The sequence below is a fragment of the Corvus kubaryi genome, unplaced genomic scaffold (assembly GCF_017639235.1).
Source record: "Corvus kubaryi isolate FWS band 111438036 unplaced genomic scaffold, C.kubaryi_AGA036_p1.0 37265, whole genome shotgun sequence".
Taxonomy (NCBI): Eukaryota; Metazoa; Chordata; class Aves; order Passeriformes; family Corvidae; genus Corvus; species Corvus kubaryi.
Genome location: NW_024581080.1, coordinates 3,351,276 through 3,368,290, shown reverse-complemented (window position 1 = coordinate 3,368,290; position 17,015 = coordinate 3,351,276). Strand labels below are relative to the sequence as shown.

At 41.5% G+C, this 17,015-nt stretch overlaps 1 protein-coding gene across 3 annotated transcripts; it reads left to right on the top strand.

Annotated features, from left to right (window-relative positions):
• The first annotated feature begins 26 nt into the window (after window positions 1-26).
• PLAT (plasminogen activator, tissue type) lies at window positions 27-15,280 on the top strand. 3 transcript variants are annotated; one of them, XM_042024976.1, is made up of 15 exons: window positions 27-136; window positions 1,748-2,000; window positions 6,294-6,385; window positions 7,382-7,421; window positions 7,827-7,958; window positions 8,353-8,466; window positions 8,837-9,011; window positions 9,582-9,673; window positions 9,933-10,107; window positions 10,452-10,537; window positions 10,970-11,165; window positions 11,677-11,813; window positions 11,902-12,042; window positions 13,437-13,585; window positions 14,531-15,280. In XM_042024976.1, the coding sequence occupies exons 3-15, from the start codon at window positions 6,305-6,307 to the stop codon at window positions 14,720-14,722; spliced, it is 1,710 nt and encodes a 569-aa protein (XP_041880910.1). In that variant the 5' UTR covers window positions 27-136; window positions 1,748-2,000; window positions 6,294-6,304; the 3' UTR covers window positions 14,723-15,280. The 3 variants fall into 3 exon arrangements, with proteins under 3 accessions (XP_041880910.1, XP_041880909.1, XP_041880911.1); XM_042024975.1 differs by having other exon boundaries at window positions 46-136; window positions 1,769-2,000; XM_042024977.1 differs by lacking the exon at window positions 7,827-7,958 and having other exon boundaries at window positions 46-136; window positions 1,769-2,000.
• The last annotated feature ends 1,735 nt before the right edge of the window (window positions 15,281-17,015 follow it).

Here is a 17,015-nt window from a genome sequence, read left to right as displayed (position 1 = left end):
AGGGCCCGCACGGGGTCGGCGCTCGGCCCGGTCGGGGCCGCCCCGGCGCGGAGTGGGGGAGTCGCGATCGTCGGGGCCGCGATACCGCGTGGAGTCAGGGGCTCGGGATGAGAGGAGAGTACAGCTCGTGGGCTGTGTAAGTAAAATTGCGGAGTTGCCGTCTTGTTCCCACAGCATCTCCAAAACTTGCCAATCCGGGATGCACCCTTTGCGTTTCGCACCGCACCGCCCGAGCCAAAGCGCTGTTCTGGGCATTACATCGGGTTTGAATACTTCTTCCTCCTGGGCTGGCTGGCGTGAGGTGCTTTAATGCCACTGCAAAGACGCAAAACAGCACGTGGGGGTGGAAGGTGCACTCCAGGACCTACCACAGCTCCAGCCGCCTGCGCTGGACCTGCCAAAGCCACCGGGCACAGAGGGCCCCGTCAGGGTGATACGGGCCTGCTGCGGGATGGCACGATGTCACACTTCGTCACTGACATTAAACAGTCCTGCTGAAATTACCCCGAGGATGAACTTAGAGAAAAGCCAGTAGATGGTGCTTGAGAGAGGAGACATTTTTATTGCTGGCTTTCCTAAAATATGTTAACCGCTACAAATGGCACCACACTCTGTAGACAATTATAGTTGTCCGTAAGCTGTGAAAAGCCAGGAAATAATTTTTGAAATCTTCCCCCACGGACATTAGTTTGCTAGCATCTTTAGTCTAGAAGTCAAATGGCTGTTGTCTTTAAAAATAAAATAAATTGGCCCCATCTCGCTCAGCAGTGTTCAATCCTTTTTTTTTTCAACAACTGAAAGTCCCTTCTGGAAACAGTCAAATGCAGCTACACTTAAATCAGATTTATAGCAGTAATGTTATCACCAGCACTGTGACTTGTGGAGAAATGCCTTTGATAATCTTGACATAGATCTCCATGCAGAGAAGGGCTAAACATACAGAGTAACCAGTGTTTCATCTTTACCATTATGCAAAATAACCACTGCCATGCTTTCCAAATGAGGACTCCACACAGCTGCTTCCTGAAGATGGAAGTCCCTCGCACACTAGTTCTTACGTCTTACACTAAACTCTGTCAGGAACCTGATTGCTAGTGCATCAGTTCCAAGCAGGTAGGACACATTCATCACTGTAACTGCACCACTGACTGTTTTCATAACAGTGTCCTAAGATCAGCTCTTAAACTGATCATCAGATTTGTCTGCCACACTTTGATAACTGAATACCTCATGACCACACCCTGGTGAGTAGATCTTCATTTTCTAGGATGAGTAGTATCAGTGAACATTTAACTCTGGCCCTCAACATGCTGTTCTTTATTTCTATGTAAAGTCCATTAGAAGTTTTGCTCATTTAACTTGCAAGCTCCTCTGACTGTTTCTTCTCCCATTGCTCTGCTCAGGGCATGCTTTGCTGCACATGCAGGTCAGGGTCTCTCTGCCAAACATCTTAATTAGGAGTACAGCACACCACACTTATGCTTGAAACAGGAGTTTCTCATTATTAGGACTATATACTGCAGACCTCTAATTATATTAGAAATAATACAGCTGTGCACTCACTCACACTCCTAGAAGCAAAATGGGACAGGACAGTTCATTGTAAGGGATACATACTGTTCTGTCACTGAACAGTACGGTGTTCAATGGGGAAAAATTGTTTCGAAGATTGAATCTGCTCTCTGACTGGAAAAGAGAAAGAACAAAACAAACTGGCTGTAAAATCCAGCGTCATGACAGCAAGCAGCTTTCCTCCCATCCCGCACAGGCTCCCTCCCCGACAATCTGGATGCCAGCCGCCTGCCTGGACCATCCCCTAGATGCTCGGGAAGGGGTGGGATGCAGACAGCACGGCCCAGGGAGTCTCCACCCCCTCGAATGGCGCTACAAGTAGGACAGGAGCTGTTCAGAGAGATCAGAGCAGAGACACAGAAAACACAAACCCAGACTGGTCTGGAAAGAAAATCATCAAGAGAATACAGAAGAGAAAAAGCAAAAAGGTAGGTACTACTCTGCACCCGTTTCAAAAAGGGCATTTCCTGTTTTCAACAATCAATGGCATTGTCATTAAATACTAGTAAATATTATTATTTAATAAATCTCACTGAAGCACCGTGATAGTTAACTAACTGAGCTATTGCCTTTCTGCTTTTGAAGAGATTCATAGTGTGGGTAAAGCTGCTAACTTTCAGTTGTTTCAAGATTGCTGAAGCTTTCTAGGGAAAGGGCTGACAGCCTCGGGCTCTGACCACTTAAGCAGTCTCCTGCACAAAGGCCATTAGCAGAAGAACTGAAAGGAAGAGTTATGGACAAATAAATACCTTGGTGGTAAGATAAGGAGACACAGAGAACTAGCTGCAAAAGGAGAATCTATCTAATCTTCCCAGGAGAAGATCAGACTATGCCTTTCACCCCAGCTTCCAAAGCACGATAATGGAGGGACACAGAGAAGGAGGAGGGTGGGTCATCTTCAGTTCTCCCTAAATATGCTTCTCTTTAAATGTGGCCAAAACCACAGGAAATACTGAGAATGATTCCCAAAACAAAGCCAGACTTTGAAATATTAATTTCCTCCAAAGTCATCAAAGACTACAGCATCTTACTTTTGTTTTCTTTTGGTCTTTTTAGCTCTTTCCCCCAAAAACAGAGGTCTGCTTGTTATATTTTAAGGAGAAATAGTACAAATCTGCTATTCATTTGCTCTGTTCAGAAAAGGGATACAGAAGCACTTTATCCAGAAGGCGGGAAAAGGCAGCAAGGGTCTGCAGTCTGTTGCCTCAACTAAATCAAGATAGCTGATCATCATCAAGAAAGCTATTAGTGCTACAGATTCAGAAACAATGTATTTTGGAATGGACACATTATGTCATTGGAAGGAAGGAGAGCTACTTTTAATTTCTGTATATATAGATGTGTCACTTAGGGACATGGTTTAGCGGTGGATTTGGCAATGTTAGTTTTACAGGTGGACTCAATGATCTTAAAGATCTTTTCCAACCTAAATGATTCTATGATTATTGACTTTTTGTTTGCCCTTAATGACTTACAGCTCTTTTTTAGGTCTTATTCCACATTGGTAAGATAATGCTCACATTATTACTGCTTAGAAAGGCTGTTAGTAATAATAAGTTACTATGTGGGATTTTAAGTATTCCTGTTGATGATGCTTCGGCAAAAAGAGACAAATTCAGGGTATCACATATTTTTATGTCCTAATGTACTTGGAAGTGTAAAATCAAAATGTCAACATCACATCCAGGTCTTTGACTTATTGCTCTAGTATTTTTGATCGGAAAGGAAGCACAGGCTGAGATCAGAAGGCACACACTGTTTATGAGAGCCCTACCAGAATGCACGTTGCTTGCAGGTTTCAGCTTGGAGCCTTGTAAACACAGTTTTCAAACAGCCGTATGGTTTCAATTTGATGGGGCTTATCATTCAAGACATTCCAATTGACTGGCCTAAGTTGTACCTTTCCCAAAACTGAAAATAAACATATGGTAACATCTGTTACCAGTTTTCCATGCATAGTGGGACAGCAGCCATCAGTGGATGGACGGGTATCCCACATGGAGAGGGGGAGAAGTGGGGGAAGGGCTGCAGCATTATAAGCTAAGATAGCCTGAACAGGGGCAACAGGAATCAGTGCAAGAAAGGATGTGGCACCTGATGCAAAACAGCTTTAGAGAGACTATCTACGACATTTTGCAGTGTAAACACATGATGTGTAAGGCCAGAACCTACTTGTACAGATGAATATATGAGATAAACTTGACTATAACCATGAAGTTGATTAAACCATGCAGGTGCTTTTTAAGTAGAGACTCCTCATGTCAGTCTTGCAGGCAAAAAAAAAAAAAAAAAAAAAAGGACATTTTAAAGTTTAAGAGATGTTTCTGAAAATGATCTATGGTTTCCTGCTGGTTTCAGGTAGCTAGGACTTCGTCCAAGACATCAGTTAGGCCAGCTGTCCTCCCACAAAAAACAAAACAAAAAAAACAACTAAAATTTCACTGCTGTCACTGGTGTCGCCTTGTTTTTGGGGCATCTTAGCAGATACCTCAGAAATAAGGTCTCAACAGTTCTTTACAGTGCTTCCCATGGAGAAATTCTGACAAGGCAGCTCAACTCAGGTCTAAGTAGTTTCACTGAAAAAAGCTTTCCTTGAAACCGTCTTAGCTACCAGAATCTTGTTTCTTAAAGCTGTAAGAACTTCAAGCTTTCTCCACAGATAGCAACAAAGATCACCAGTGGTACTAACAATTAGCAAGTTAAAACATTGCCACTGTGGGATTCAGAACGCAAGCCTGCATAGCTGCATAGTAATAATGAGCCACAGCTGCAGGGAGTAAGAGTACTATAACAGGGTTACAGCAGAAACCAAATGACTGGATAGCGGTTCAGATCGTTCACTTTGGCTTTGGGAATGCTGCTGATTTAGTTCAGATTCAATTGAAATTAATGTCTATTTGAAAATCACTTGTACAGCTTTTAAAAAGGCTTGTTATACAATGCAAAATGTTTCCTAAGAGATGAAAAATGTCTGTAAAGTGTATAAAAAGTGTACTGTGAAATCTACGTACTGATACAAATCACTGAGAGATGCTCCAAATGATAAGGGTTTTATCATCAAGATGTAATTTTATCATCAAGACGCAAAGATAAGGCGTGGAGTAATTAAGGTTCTTGGAAGATGTTCTTGTGAATCTTTTCAGTCTGACTTGCAACTTAAGTCTCCTCTTTTTGCAGCCTAATGATGAGAAATCACAGCCTAAACTATCCTGCTGTACTCCTAGTTCTGCTTCAGAAACTGAACTATTTGTGCCTTTTGCTTTGAACAAATTTAAAAGCAAACAAACCAACCAACAAAAAAACCTCAACGACAAGACTACTAAAACACCACAGAGTCTTTCTCCATATTAGCCTTGAATCCCAATTTATGACTCATCTGTCATACTCCAATTTCACCAGCTGTTACCCAGCTGCCTTCTCTGGCTTTATATAAACAGAGTCTGAGTTCCTGATTTCTGGAAGTAGTAGTTTTCTCAAATAATTGGGTTAGCTTTCTACATATGAAATAGATGATAAAAAGGTGATAGTGTGAGTGACAGTGCCTGAATATTATTTCAAATACTTGGAACTTCAGGGCAGTCCTAGAGATTGGGAATTAAATTGTATCTTCTTGCCTGTATCTTGCGCCTGCTGCGCTATCTCACTCCCAGCTCTTGGTTTGTATAGGAGGTATTATATTTTAAAAGGAAGAGAGAAAATGGACTTCTGGTGCGGGACTTGTTCAAAGCAGGGGGGATCCACCACATCTACATCACACCTTCACAATCTCCCACTAGAGATCAATGAAGGTTCTCTCCCAAGACTATTGACATAGGAGTCAGACTATGTAAATCAATTTGGAGAAAGTAGAAACTCTTCCTGGTGGATTGAGGAGGGCTTTGAAGTGTAAAGCTGCTGAAGGAGTTAGAGGGAATAATATGTAATTGTGACTGCATAGAAGTGACATACAGAAAGATGCTGCAACAAATAAAAGAGAACATCAGAACAAAAGCTAGCCTGCCAGCCCATTGCCATACTCCGCCTTTTTAGCAAAAGCATATGATAATAGTAAAAACTAAAAGCTCAGTTGGGGAGAGCAGTAGAAATAATGAAAATAAAAGACATAGCAGTACTGTTCTCACCTATCATCAAGCAAAGTTATTTTGCCTGCACATCCTCTACACCAGAGAGAAGCCTTCAGTCTCACCGAAAGCAGCAGTCTGTACAAAAATTTAAAATCCTCTTAAATCACTCTTACCACAAACTGATCCTTCAGCAGATGTCTGTGCCTCTGCAAGAGATCTCTTAAGTAGGTGTCTGTAATCTGAATCTCAATTAACGCATTCAAATCACCATTACAGTCCATCATCACGCAAGCCCATCTCTTTAATAGTGCACATGGTACTGTTGGCATCCAGCAACTTAGGGAAAAAGTACTTGGAATTTACTTCTGCCTTATTCCCCAGGAAACACTCTCTCGGTTTCCTCCAGCCTAAAAGAGTGTGCTTTAGCTTATCCACTTTCTAAGTTTATCAAGTAAAAGCACATCTGGATCCAGCCTGGCAGTTTCCCCAGAAGACCAGGACAGCTAGACCAGACAGCTGAGAAGTGACGGGTTGAAAATGTGTAAAAAGAATTTTCATAATTTAAAACTTTCATTTAAAGTTATACCTTGGACTCCATTCACACTGTAAACCTCCTTTCTTCAACATCTTATTTTTTGTCTCTATGGATAATTTGAGATTTGGAGCTGATGTGGAAAACACTCAGAATGGAAGGCAAACTCCCATGTCTCCTTGTGCTGGTGGGAGCAATCATGACTGCCCAGTGCCAGGTAAGAGGCTAATGCATCAGATCATTCTCTTGCCATCCTGCTGTACTTTCAGCAGCACTTCCTGACCATCGACTCCAGCTGTCTGCATCAGGCAGAAGGAGAATCTGCTTAGCTCACTAGAAATCAGAGGAAGAAAAATGTTACAAAGTAGTCTACCTCTTGTTGTGGATGTGTTGTGTGTTATCCTGGCCGGTTTTCATTTCAGTAGGCAAGTCTTCTCCAGGTATTCTTGGTATATCTGTTCACTGTCACCTTTCACTGTTAATAAGAATTTCATTGTAACCAGCCTTTCATTTTCTATGGTCATCCTCTTCATCACTACTCTCACTTAAAACTGGACATCAATGGTTCCCTTGTCCCCTCACTTTAGGCCTCACACTGCACAGCTTGAGTAAATGCTATGCAGTTCTGATTACTCCCTTTCTCAAAAAATTGCTATCCCACCCTTCCTTCTTCTTTTTATGTTCTTTCTCTTGTGGCCTAATTGAAGAAGCTTTCTAAATTGGTTTCTTCCATAAAACTTTATCCAAACTATTTCATTTAATTGGCTGCAGGAGACATATCTCTTAAAGATAATCAAGCTTCAAAGTCTTATGAGGAAATTGCATGTCAGTGAGCAAAAGTAACTGCTTGTTGAGTTTACTTTGGAAATTATTTGCTTGAACCTCCTTCAAATAGAGGAAAGCTGACAAGCTTTACTTAGCATTTGCAATGCCCCAAGAGCACATAATGACTTCACACACGATGTGAGTACAGCACATCCCAAGTTCATGTCACTCAGATGACAAGCAATCGCCTGGTAATCCATGGCAACTGAATGATTTACAGTTCTTGGTACCCATTCTGAGGTACTAGAGGCACTTTTCACTGGACTGTCTGACAGAGCTTCCCTGATTTACATGACCTCAAGCAAAGGACTGACTCTTTGAAAGTACTTGTTCTCTCATCTTTTTTAAGAGAGCAGTTACTCATAGAATTAACATGCTTTGCTTGCAGGGCTTACACATGCGTTTCAAACGAGGAGCCAGACCTAGAGGTAAGCCAGGCTAACTAAAATTGTATTAGCTGGAGCATTATGAACATGGGAGGGGAAAGCAAATGATGCTGAAGGAACAGAGCCTGAAAGCTTTTTGTCATGGTTATCTAGATGAGAGACTCAGAAGGCAAAATACCAGACCATTAATACCATCCGCAATGAAGTTTTCCCCTCCCTTTGCTCTTCTTCAAAGAAAAAGAGGCCAGTCAATAGTGGAATAGTACATCTGGCAGCACAGCAGTGAGAGAGATGGGACAGCTGTGATCTGAGAAGGAAAAAGGGGAACCCATTAGACAGATGCTCCCATCACAGATACTTTTCTCCTGGAAATAGAAGGGAGTCCTTTTGCTCAGCCAGGTCTTTTCCCTGAATCTCTAAAAGAGGATTTCCTTTCTCTGATTACAGCCATTTGCACAGATAATTCATCTGCAGAAATTTACCAACACAGGGGGACCTGGCTGAGGCTTTCAGGGAGCAGAATAGAATACTGTAGGTGCGACAGTGGTCGGAGTCGCTGCCACACTGTGCCTGTCAGAGGTGAGTATGACAAAGAAAAAGGAAATTGTGAAAGATTGTCCATCTAATCATCCTAAAGAAGAAGAACATTGTCAGGGCTAGAGTTACTGCACAGAAAATTTGTCTGGGAATAGAAGAGGATAGAAATGAAAATACCAGTGTACACTGATTCGGGCAGGACTAAGCAGGGGCTAGGGCAAGGGGCTGAGGAAGTCTAGCAGCATATACGGAGAGAATGAAACAAAGAAAGAATGGAAGTGTTACACAAAAAGGCTGTAAACACATGGCAGTAACTGGTGGGTAGGGTAAAACAGGCTAAAGGAGACTGACAGGAAAATGAAAGATGTGTATACATTGCCAGCTTCTTGCTTCTGTGAAATCTAACAGTATTTCCTGGCTTTTTCTTATTCCACAGCCTGCACTAGAAATAAATGCTACAATGGGGGCCAGTGTTCGCAGGCGTATTATTCCCCACAGCTCTTCATCTGCCAGTGCCACCAAGGTTTCTCAGGGAAGCAGTGTGAAATAGGTAAGTATACCACATCAGCTTCTGTGAACAATGCTATTGGTTTTAGCTATGCAGTGCACAAGGATAAGGTACCCAGCAGCTCCTGCTGTACACTAGGCTCTCTATTAAGCTGTCTTTTTTTATTCTAAAGCTAATACTACAAAGAACTTTTAAGGACACCTGGGTTGTTCTCAGTGTCTCTTAATAAATCCCTGAATTTTGTAGCTGAAGACCTTCATATACACCTACAGTCTGCCTGACAGGGCATTTTCACTGACTTACTAAACAAAACATCTGAGAGCCAAGTGTAAACAGATCAGAGACTGGGGAAGCTGTCTGGGAAAGAATGGGATGCTGTCTTTACAGAATCATTTTGTTCCCTTTTGTTCAGATACTGAAGTTAAATGTTACAAAGACACTGGAGTAACATATAGGGGTATGTGGAGCATGACAGAGAGTGGAACTGAATGTTTAAATTGGAATAGCAATGGCTTGGTGGACTGGACATACAGTGGCCAAAGAGAGGATGCTGCTGAGCTGGGATTGGGCAATCACAACTATTGCAGGTGAGGAGCTGATGGCACACAGGCCAGAGCCACAGGAATCAGCGCATTCTAAGAGCTTGGAGCAAAAGAACAGCTGCTTGCTGTAGTCTGATACCAAGCAGGGAACACTCTGCACAGGTGCAGATACTGTGCAGCCCGTGAGCAGTAATTGCAATGTCTGTAGACATATCTGAACTTCAGATCTTCCAAGACTGGATGTTTATGGCAGACTACAAAATGCAAGTATCTCTCACCCCACAGACTTTCCCTTGCCCCTTCTCAGTCCCTAAACTCCATTTGTAATTCAGTTTCCTGCAGCTTCAAATCCTGATCAAAACTGTAAAATTATACTGCTTCCTGTACATGACCTAAACTGCACAAATATGCTGTCCACTCCTGCTAGCTATTGGCCATCTCATCTTCACCTCAATGTACTCCACATTTTTATAATTAAGATAGGAATTCAAGCAGCTTCTGATGGCTCAGTCCACATCTTCACCGCAGAGCAGGACTTAGTCAGCAAATTAGATGGCCTACATGACACTATTGACAATAGCTCTATAATGATGCATAATATTGTAACTGTTTCAGAAACCCAGATGAGGATTCCAGACCTTGGTGCTATATCTATAAAGGGGGAAGGTACACCTGGGAACACTGCAGTGTGCCCTCCTGTTCAAAAGGTACATGCAGGGGACGGGGAATGGACTTTGGGATTTCCATTAATCACTGCATATATAAGGGCTCTCTGTGGACTTGGGCTATTTCTGTAGCCTAAAAAGTTGAGACTCTCATGATATATCATATTTAGGCTTTTAGTATTTATGACACTGAGAGAATGAGATACATATAGGTAATATATAGATGCCTTGACAGAAATCACACCTAGGAACAAGTGACAGGTTCACATCCATCGGTTAATGTGCAGCTTTCTAATTGAAGTTAGGAACACCAACTGCAGATCTGGAAGAGGCACAGATTACCGTGGGAGCCACAGTGTTACCAGTTCTGGAGCTACCTGTCTGAGGTGGAATTCTCGAATCCTTGTTAACAAGCTGTATACTGCTTGGAGAAGAGATGCTTACCAGCTGGGCCTTGGTAGTCACAATTTCTGCAGGTAGGTAGCTGGTTATAGATAAAAAAAAACCCCACCAAACTGTCTTGTAGTACTCTTAAGGTAGGGCTCTAGTCTTCTACATGGATTATTAAAGCACAGGAAATACATTACTGGTAGCAATGTAGTAATAGCAACTCACAATAGTCATTTTATTCTACCTGACGTATTTATGCTTCTCTAAGATCAGACTCCGTAAGTGCAAATTTCATGTGGCCTTATGGCTCTCTGTATCTCTAGAAAAATCAAAAAGAATACACTCGGGTCACAGTCTGACACCTTTAGGTCTCTGCAAACTCCCTGCCAATCTGATAACACAAATAGCTCTTCTATTTCCTCTCCTGCAGGAATCCTGATAATGACAGCAAGCCCTGGTGCCATGTCCTGAAAAGAAATCAGCTCACATGGGAGTATTGCAACGTGCCTACTTGCTGTAAGGATACCAGCATTCCTGGTTCTTCTCTTTCTTTGAAGCATTACTGGCCTGCATGTCATATGTATTAAAATAAAATCTGGAGAAAAAAAGCTGTATTAAACTCAAGCATCTTCCAGTGAAAAAAGAGCTGGAGTTAAAAAAAAAAAGCTTTTTGGAGCAGAAGGAGTTATCTGTAGCTCTGTTCTCACAGAAGTGCCTTTTGCTCTGCCAGAAGGGAAGATTGCAGAAATGGAGGACAGGAAAGGCAGGGTTTCCTTACTGTATTTTTCAAATCAGAATACAAGTTTCCTAGGAAACAGGGATGAGTCAAATACTAAATAGTTCATGGCAGACTGCCTCAACATGGACCGGTGACTAACAGGCTTTTAACCCAAACTCAAAGCAAGAGTGCCTGAACAAAAAGCCTATTTCTGGGTTTGTCATCCACAGCCACCTGTGGCTTACGGCAGCGCAGAGCACGCCAGTACAGGATTCAAGGTGGTTCCCGCGCAGACATTGCAGCTCACCCGTGGCAAGCTGCCATCTTTGTGAAGTATCGCCGAGTGCCTGGAGAGCACTTCCTCTGTGGAGGAATTCTGATCAGCTCCTGCTGGGTTTTGTCAGCTGCTCACTGTTTTGAGGAAGGGTAAGTTGAAGATTCAGTACTATCTGGTGGAAAAAAATCTGGAAAATAGAAGCATCCAGCATAGCCTTACTGTAAGGGTATCAGACTTGGAAAAACCCCTCCTTATCCCAGTAAGTCTGCACTGAAGATTATAGTTAATTGTGCTGAGCATTGCAGAGAGGCATTTAATTGGGCAAACTAGCAGGATGGCATTAAGGTACCACAGCAGAGTATCAGATACCTTAAGAACAAAGTTGCAAACTTTGCAGACAAGTTGCAAACACATGCAGAGTGTGTGCATCTGAAACTTGAGAACAGCAAGGGGCTGGCAGAGGAGCTTTGCCATGATGTCTGTAAGCATATAGAACAAAAATGAATGCAAATAGGTTCACGTTGAGGTCAAACTGCCTGGGTAACAAAGCAGTAATAGTCCTAAATTTTTTTTTTAAAAAAGCAAATGTTCCAACAGCACATCTTCAAGGGAAGGGTCCACTCTAGTTAACATGGGAACAGAGACTCTCTTGTTCTTCAGCTTTAGTACAAATCAGCTGAAGATTGTGCTGGGTAGGACTTCCCGAGCAACTCCTGAGGAAAATGAACAAAGGTTTCAAGTGAAGAACTACACTGTGCATCAGAGATTTGATTCAGAAAATTTCAACAATGATATTGGTAAGAACTTTTCTGACTTTGTGACTGGAAAGGTCATGGTTGGCTCAACTTTGTGATTAATGAAGTGGGGATTTTTTTCCTTGTTCAGCTCTGTTGCAGTTGAACGCAGATGCTGAAGACTGTGCTGTTGAAACAAGCACTGTCCGTGCTGCCTGCCTCCCCATGCCAGAGCTGCAGCTGCCTGACTGGACTGAATGCGAGATCTCTGGTTATGGCAGAAATGAAGAATGTAAGTAGAAGATACATGTCTACATGCAAGTAGAAGATAGTATGTCCTCTGCCCTCAAAGAATCCAAGCCTTTGGCATCACTGAATGTGTAATGTATCATATTGGCTTATATGAGCACTACAAAATGTATGTAGAAGTAGGAGTTACTCAAAACCAAGTTTTGCTGTAAGTTATTTCATTCATCTGAGTTCTGTCAGTTGTATGGGCTAGTAGAGTCTTCCTCTCCACAGTACAAAACAACAACAAAACAAAATGGCACAATGAATAAGGTAGGAAAGACATAAGATTTGCAATCAGGGCTGCCACATTTCTGCTGTACTCAGTACATTTAGATCCTGGAATTTGGACAGAAATCCATTTCTGTCGAGGTTTGATATATCATACAGTTGCAGATAGATACATTTTTCTGAAGGATACATTGGCTATGCAGAGATTAGCAAAAAAAAGCTAAAGAAAGAACAATCCCAGATATACATTAAAAGGCTGGCTAAATTGTTTTTAAATAAACAGAAATAAAAGCTGTCTGAAAGTATACACAGGCATACACATGTATTTAAAGCAAGCAAACAAAAAAAACCCAGCTCTTATTTTACTTTCTTCCTTTCCCATTTTCTTTAAATTCTCTAACTTGTAAACTTCTTAAGACAGAAACTGTGAAGCATCCATCATACAAGACCAAATCACAGTTTGGGGTTTTGGAAGAGACCTAAAGACATAGCAAATAAGTGTGGCATAAAGTTTTTTTTAAGTGCTTTTACAACTTGTCCTCAGCATTGCTTACAGGGAGTACAGGGTAAACTCTGAGAGGGAAAAGATGCTGCAACTGTAATTGAAAACTCTACTGAATAACAACAATCCTGCCAACTTTCAGTTTTGTGCAATTGTAGCTATACAGGAGAATAAAATTGATATCCAAATCAACCAACCAACCAAATCTCTTTCATTCCAACCTAAGTGTACCAGTTACTCAGTATTATGAATGACAAAGCATCTAATTTTTGTTAGTCCAAGCCTAATATTAAACAGTTAGGATCCTGTTTCATATACTTAAGGCATTCTCATAGATATTTCCTCTGACTTCATTTTGATTGATGTAACTATGTGAAGATGACTTATCCGCCCAAGAAAGCTGGCAGTCTTTAATTTGGAGCCTACATAAACCTTTCTAGCTTGCTGAAGAAACAATATTCTCTCTCAACTAGATTTAAGCTGTTTTGATGAGCAAAGTGGAACACCCAAGATATAAAAAGACCCTTTGGCCAGGAAACTTTAGTTTAGCCACTGAGCTACTTCTGTTCACTCTCCCCAAAACTATAGAAGCTGAATTGCAACTTTTAAAAAACATATATATGCACATACACAGACATAGATCTGTATTGTCATTTTTCTTCCAGTTTCTCCATTCTATTCAGAGCACCTGAAGGAAGGCCATGTCAGATTGTTCCCAGCCAGTCGGTGCACAGCAAAGTATCTCGACAACCGGACAGTTACAGACAATATGTTATGTGCAGGAGACACAAGGCACCTTGATGATGCCTGCAAGGTAAAGCCAATTCTCTTCTCTTCTCTTTTCTCTTCTCTCTTCTCTTCTCTTCTCTTCTCTTCTCTTTTCTCTTCTCTCTTCTCTCTTCTCTCTTCTCTCTTTTCTTTTCTCTGTACTTTGAGCTAATCAAACAAAAAGCTTCAGAAAATAGTTTAAAGAAGTTATGCAACTGCCATATGGCAGTTGTAGTAGACTTTTGTTGAACAGAACAGAATTGGTGGCTCCTCTTTCATTTTTCTTCCCCCCCCCCCTCCCCCCGGAGGGAAAGGCAGGGAACACTGAAGCAGTCAAACAGCACAGCAAGACAGACTGAAAGTCCCAAATACAGGAAATGCCACAAAACTGAACAGGAAAATCCACCCCAGCATTTCCTAATATTTTCTGTTATGTGAGCATGCAAAACACTCAGCAGGAGGTTCTGTAGAAGGAAAGGGGGTGCCCCTCTACTGAAAAGTAGAGAAAAGAAGAAGAAAGGCTGAAAGACAGTGGAGAACAAGCAGCTATGACATGAGGAAAAAGGAGGGTATGCATTCAATCCACATCCTTTCTGTTTAAACAGCTATTTAATAATTTTGTTTTACTGTTACACACAGCAGTGTAAAACCCCTTGGATCTTTATAGCTTGGAAAAAGGCCTACCTCTCTTTGTTCTGTTCAACATTTGATCTACACTTCATAAATGAGCTCCATACAAAGTTAGACACTTTAGTGTTACATTTTTCTGTGTCTCTCCCCATAAGAGGAGCACTGAGGGAGTCTGGAACATAAAACTTACATGACTTAGGTAAAAGTACTGTTACTCTAAGAGCTCTTGATTCGTGAGGATACTTCATAGGGTATTTCTGTAAACACTAGTGCACCACTAAAGCCAGTGGGAGTGGGAAAAACAGTGCAAAACCAAACGAAGAGAAAAGGAGATTGTTACTAATCTGCAACTTCTCTGTAGGGCGACTCTGGAGGGCCTCTGGTCTGTATGAAGGATGATCGTATGTATCTGATTGGAATCATCAGCTGGGGAATAGGATGTGGCCGCAAAGACATACCTGGCGTTTATACAAATGTGAATCGTTATCTTGACTGGATTCAGGAAACCATGAAACTCATGAGAAAGAAAAATGAACCCCTTGCAATCTTGTGACCATGGCCTCACAGCTTCCTTCTGGGCACTTTAAGTGTGCTGACAGGGCTTCCTGTTTGTCCAGATGCTTACAAGTTCCAGTACAACAGGAAGACAAACTGCAATATGTGGGAAGGGCATGCTCTTAAAATACTCTCCTTTCCTTATTACAGAGGATTAGAAGCTAATCCTCCTTTTCCCCAACATCACCAAACTTTCACCTTGCATCAAATCACATAAGTATAATAAAAAATTAATTTTGGCCCTGAGTGAATAAACCAAGAGAGAACATCATGTATCTCTTTAGCAGCTATACTGTTTTAGGAATGGGTGTGAACTGAAGGGGATTTAATTTCCTGAAAACTTCATCTCCCTCTTTACTTGGCTGTACAATTGGAAGACATTAAGCTCTGTCCTTATACCATTTGACTTTGGTAATTTAAGCTGGTTTCAATAGAAGCTGGTTTCCAACAGAAAGAACAAAAGCTGTAGGCATGGGCTGCTTATTTCCAGATCAATATACTACTTGCTTCTTCAGTTTGGAACTGATTAATAAACTGAGTTTGAGCTTAAACTCTCGGAGCAAATTCAGGATGGCGTGCTTATTAGGACATTTTATTCTTTCACTTGGTTTTGCTCCTGCTAATGGAATAGGTAAAAAATTTTAACACCAGCCTGATCTGCCACAGAATCAATGCATTTTTTGACTATTAAATTCCTATGCATTATCATCTGATATGAAAGCAAAAGCTCTCTCTTCTGTGCAGCAGGGCAAAACACAGGACAAGTGTACTGGTAGCTGTTTTAAGTGCCTGCTAGATTAACACCCACAAGTAAAGGCCAAATCAGATGTCACAAGGCTGCCTTTGTCCTTTAACAGAAGACAGGACAGGTACAACCAAGTCACCATGAACCAGAACCTCAGTAATCAGCATTACTTCCTTGCACTGCAGCTGCCATGTGACGCTAAGTCCCATCTATGCACATCCTAAGAGTGCCCCATTGTTTTGTAAAGAGAAAGCAGGTTTAACTACCATTTTACAAAAGGATAACATGGTATTGAGGGTACAAAAGGAATTTAGCTTTGGTATCCATCGGTAGCTAGCAAGCTAGACTGTTGTATTTGGAAATTCAAAACATTGTGACTCCAAATGTTTACTCTCACAGTTTTTAAGGAGCTCTCTGATAACCTACTAGCACGACAACTACTCAAATAAAGAATCTTACTATGTAAGTAGGTATAGAAGAGAGATTTGGTAAGATGTCTATTACTCTCTCAAAGGGGTTTTGTAAATGGCAACTTTACAAATGTCCTGTGACTTTCTAGCTACCAGCTTAGAAACTGACCTCAAAGAGATCTTCTCTAGCGGCCTCAGAGGAGCAGTGGTAAAAGTCCAGTTAGCTTCAGCAACAAGTCTCATATTCCAGCCAGTGGAAGGTGAAAATGTTTTCTAATGAAGAGTCACAGTTTAGGTTTCTGGTGTGATTTTTTGTTGTTGTTGCTAGTTTTATTTTAACATTGAAAAAAATACAAATTAATTTCCCTTCATTTCCCCTAAGCCCACTTCCAAGTGCTCTTGTGCCTTGCTATCCTGGCATTCCCAAGCCTGCCTGTAAAACAGTCTAAACTATTTCACTGAGTAACACGAGTCAGTGTCCTCAGGAAGGCAACTTTTGTTTTGCAATTCAAACGGTCTATTAAATACAGTATTTGAGCTCAATGCGACCTAACAGCCACCAATAAAATGTAACTGAACCACACCTGACACTGATCTCTTTTAGAAAAATAGAACCTACGAAAATGCGAGCTGCAGAGAACAGTTTTACCTCACAGCTATTACCAATTCTTGGAAAATGCCATTATATGAAATATGCAAGTTGACAAAGAATGCTAGATAAGCCCTGGCTGCTGTCTGCTCTTGTTTGTTCCTTCCATCCTGTCTGTCTTCTGAGACATCTTCTCTGTAGCTGACCAAAAGAATGGCCCAGAATCAACCCCAAAGTTTTACAAATGCTTCTTTATCCTTAATTTTGTAATAGGTCCTTAATCTGGGAGATTTACCAAATCCTGGTCCAATAGTATTCTCCAGCCTTACTTTAACTTGCATTTCATTTCTCAGAAGTTGCTGCCACCTAGCTCCGTGCATTTAACTGCCTTTCTCTGGCTTGTTTACCCATTACATCCCACCGTGATAAAAAAAAGTCCTTGAGATGGTTTCCATTTTTTCATCAACTTTTCCACTTCTTACACGGTTTTTATCCCTACTGGTCCTCTTCCAGCACACAGTAGCACCATCTTGAGACAAGGTCCAGG

Coding starts and splice junctions, on each gene's coding strand:
- PLAT (XM_042024976.1), top strand. CDS start 6,305: ATGTGGAAAACACTCAGAATGGAAGGCAAACTCCCATGTCTCCTTGTG. Junction 7,422..7,826: donor ACGAGGAGCCAGACCTAGAG/GTAAGCCAGGCT, acceptor CTCTGATTACAG/CCATTTGCACAGATAATTCA. Junction 11,166..11,676: donor GCTCACTGTTTTGAGGAAGG/GTAAGTTGAAGA, acceptor CTTGTTCTTCAG/CTTTAGTACAAATCAGCTGA.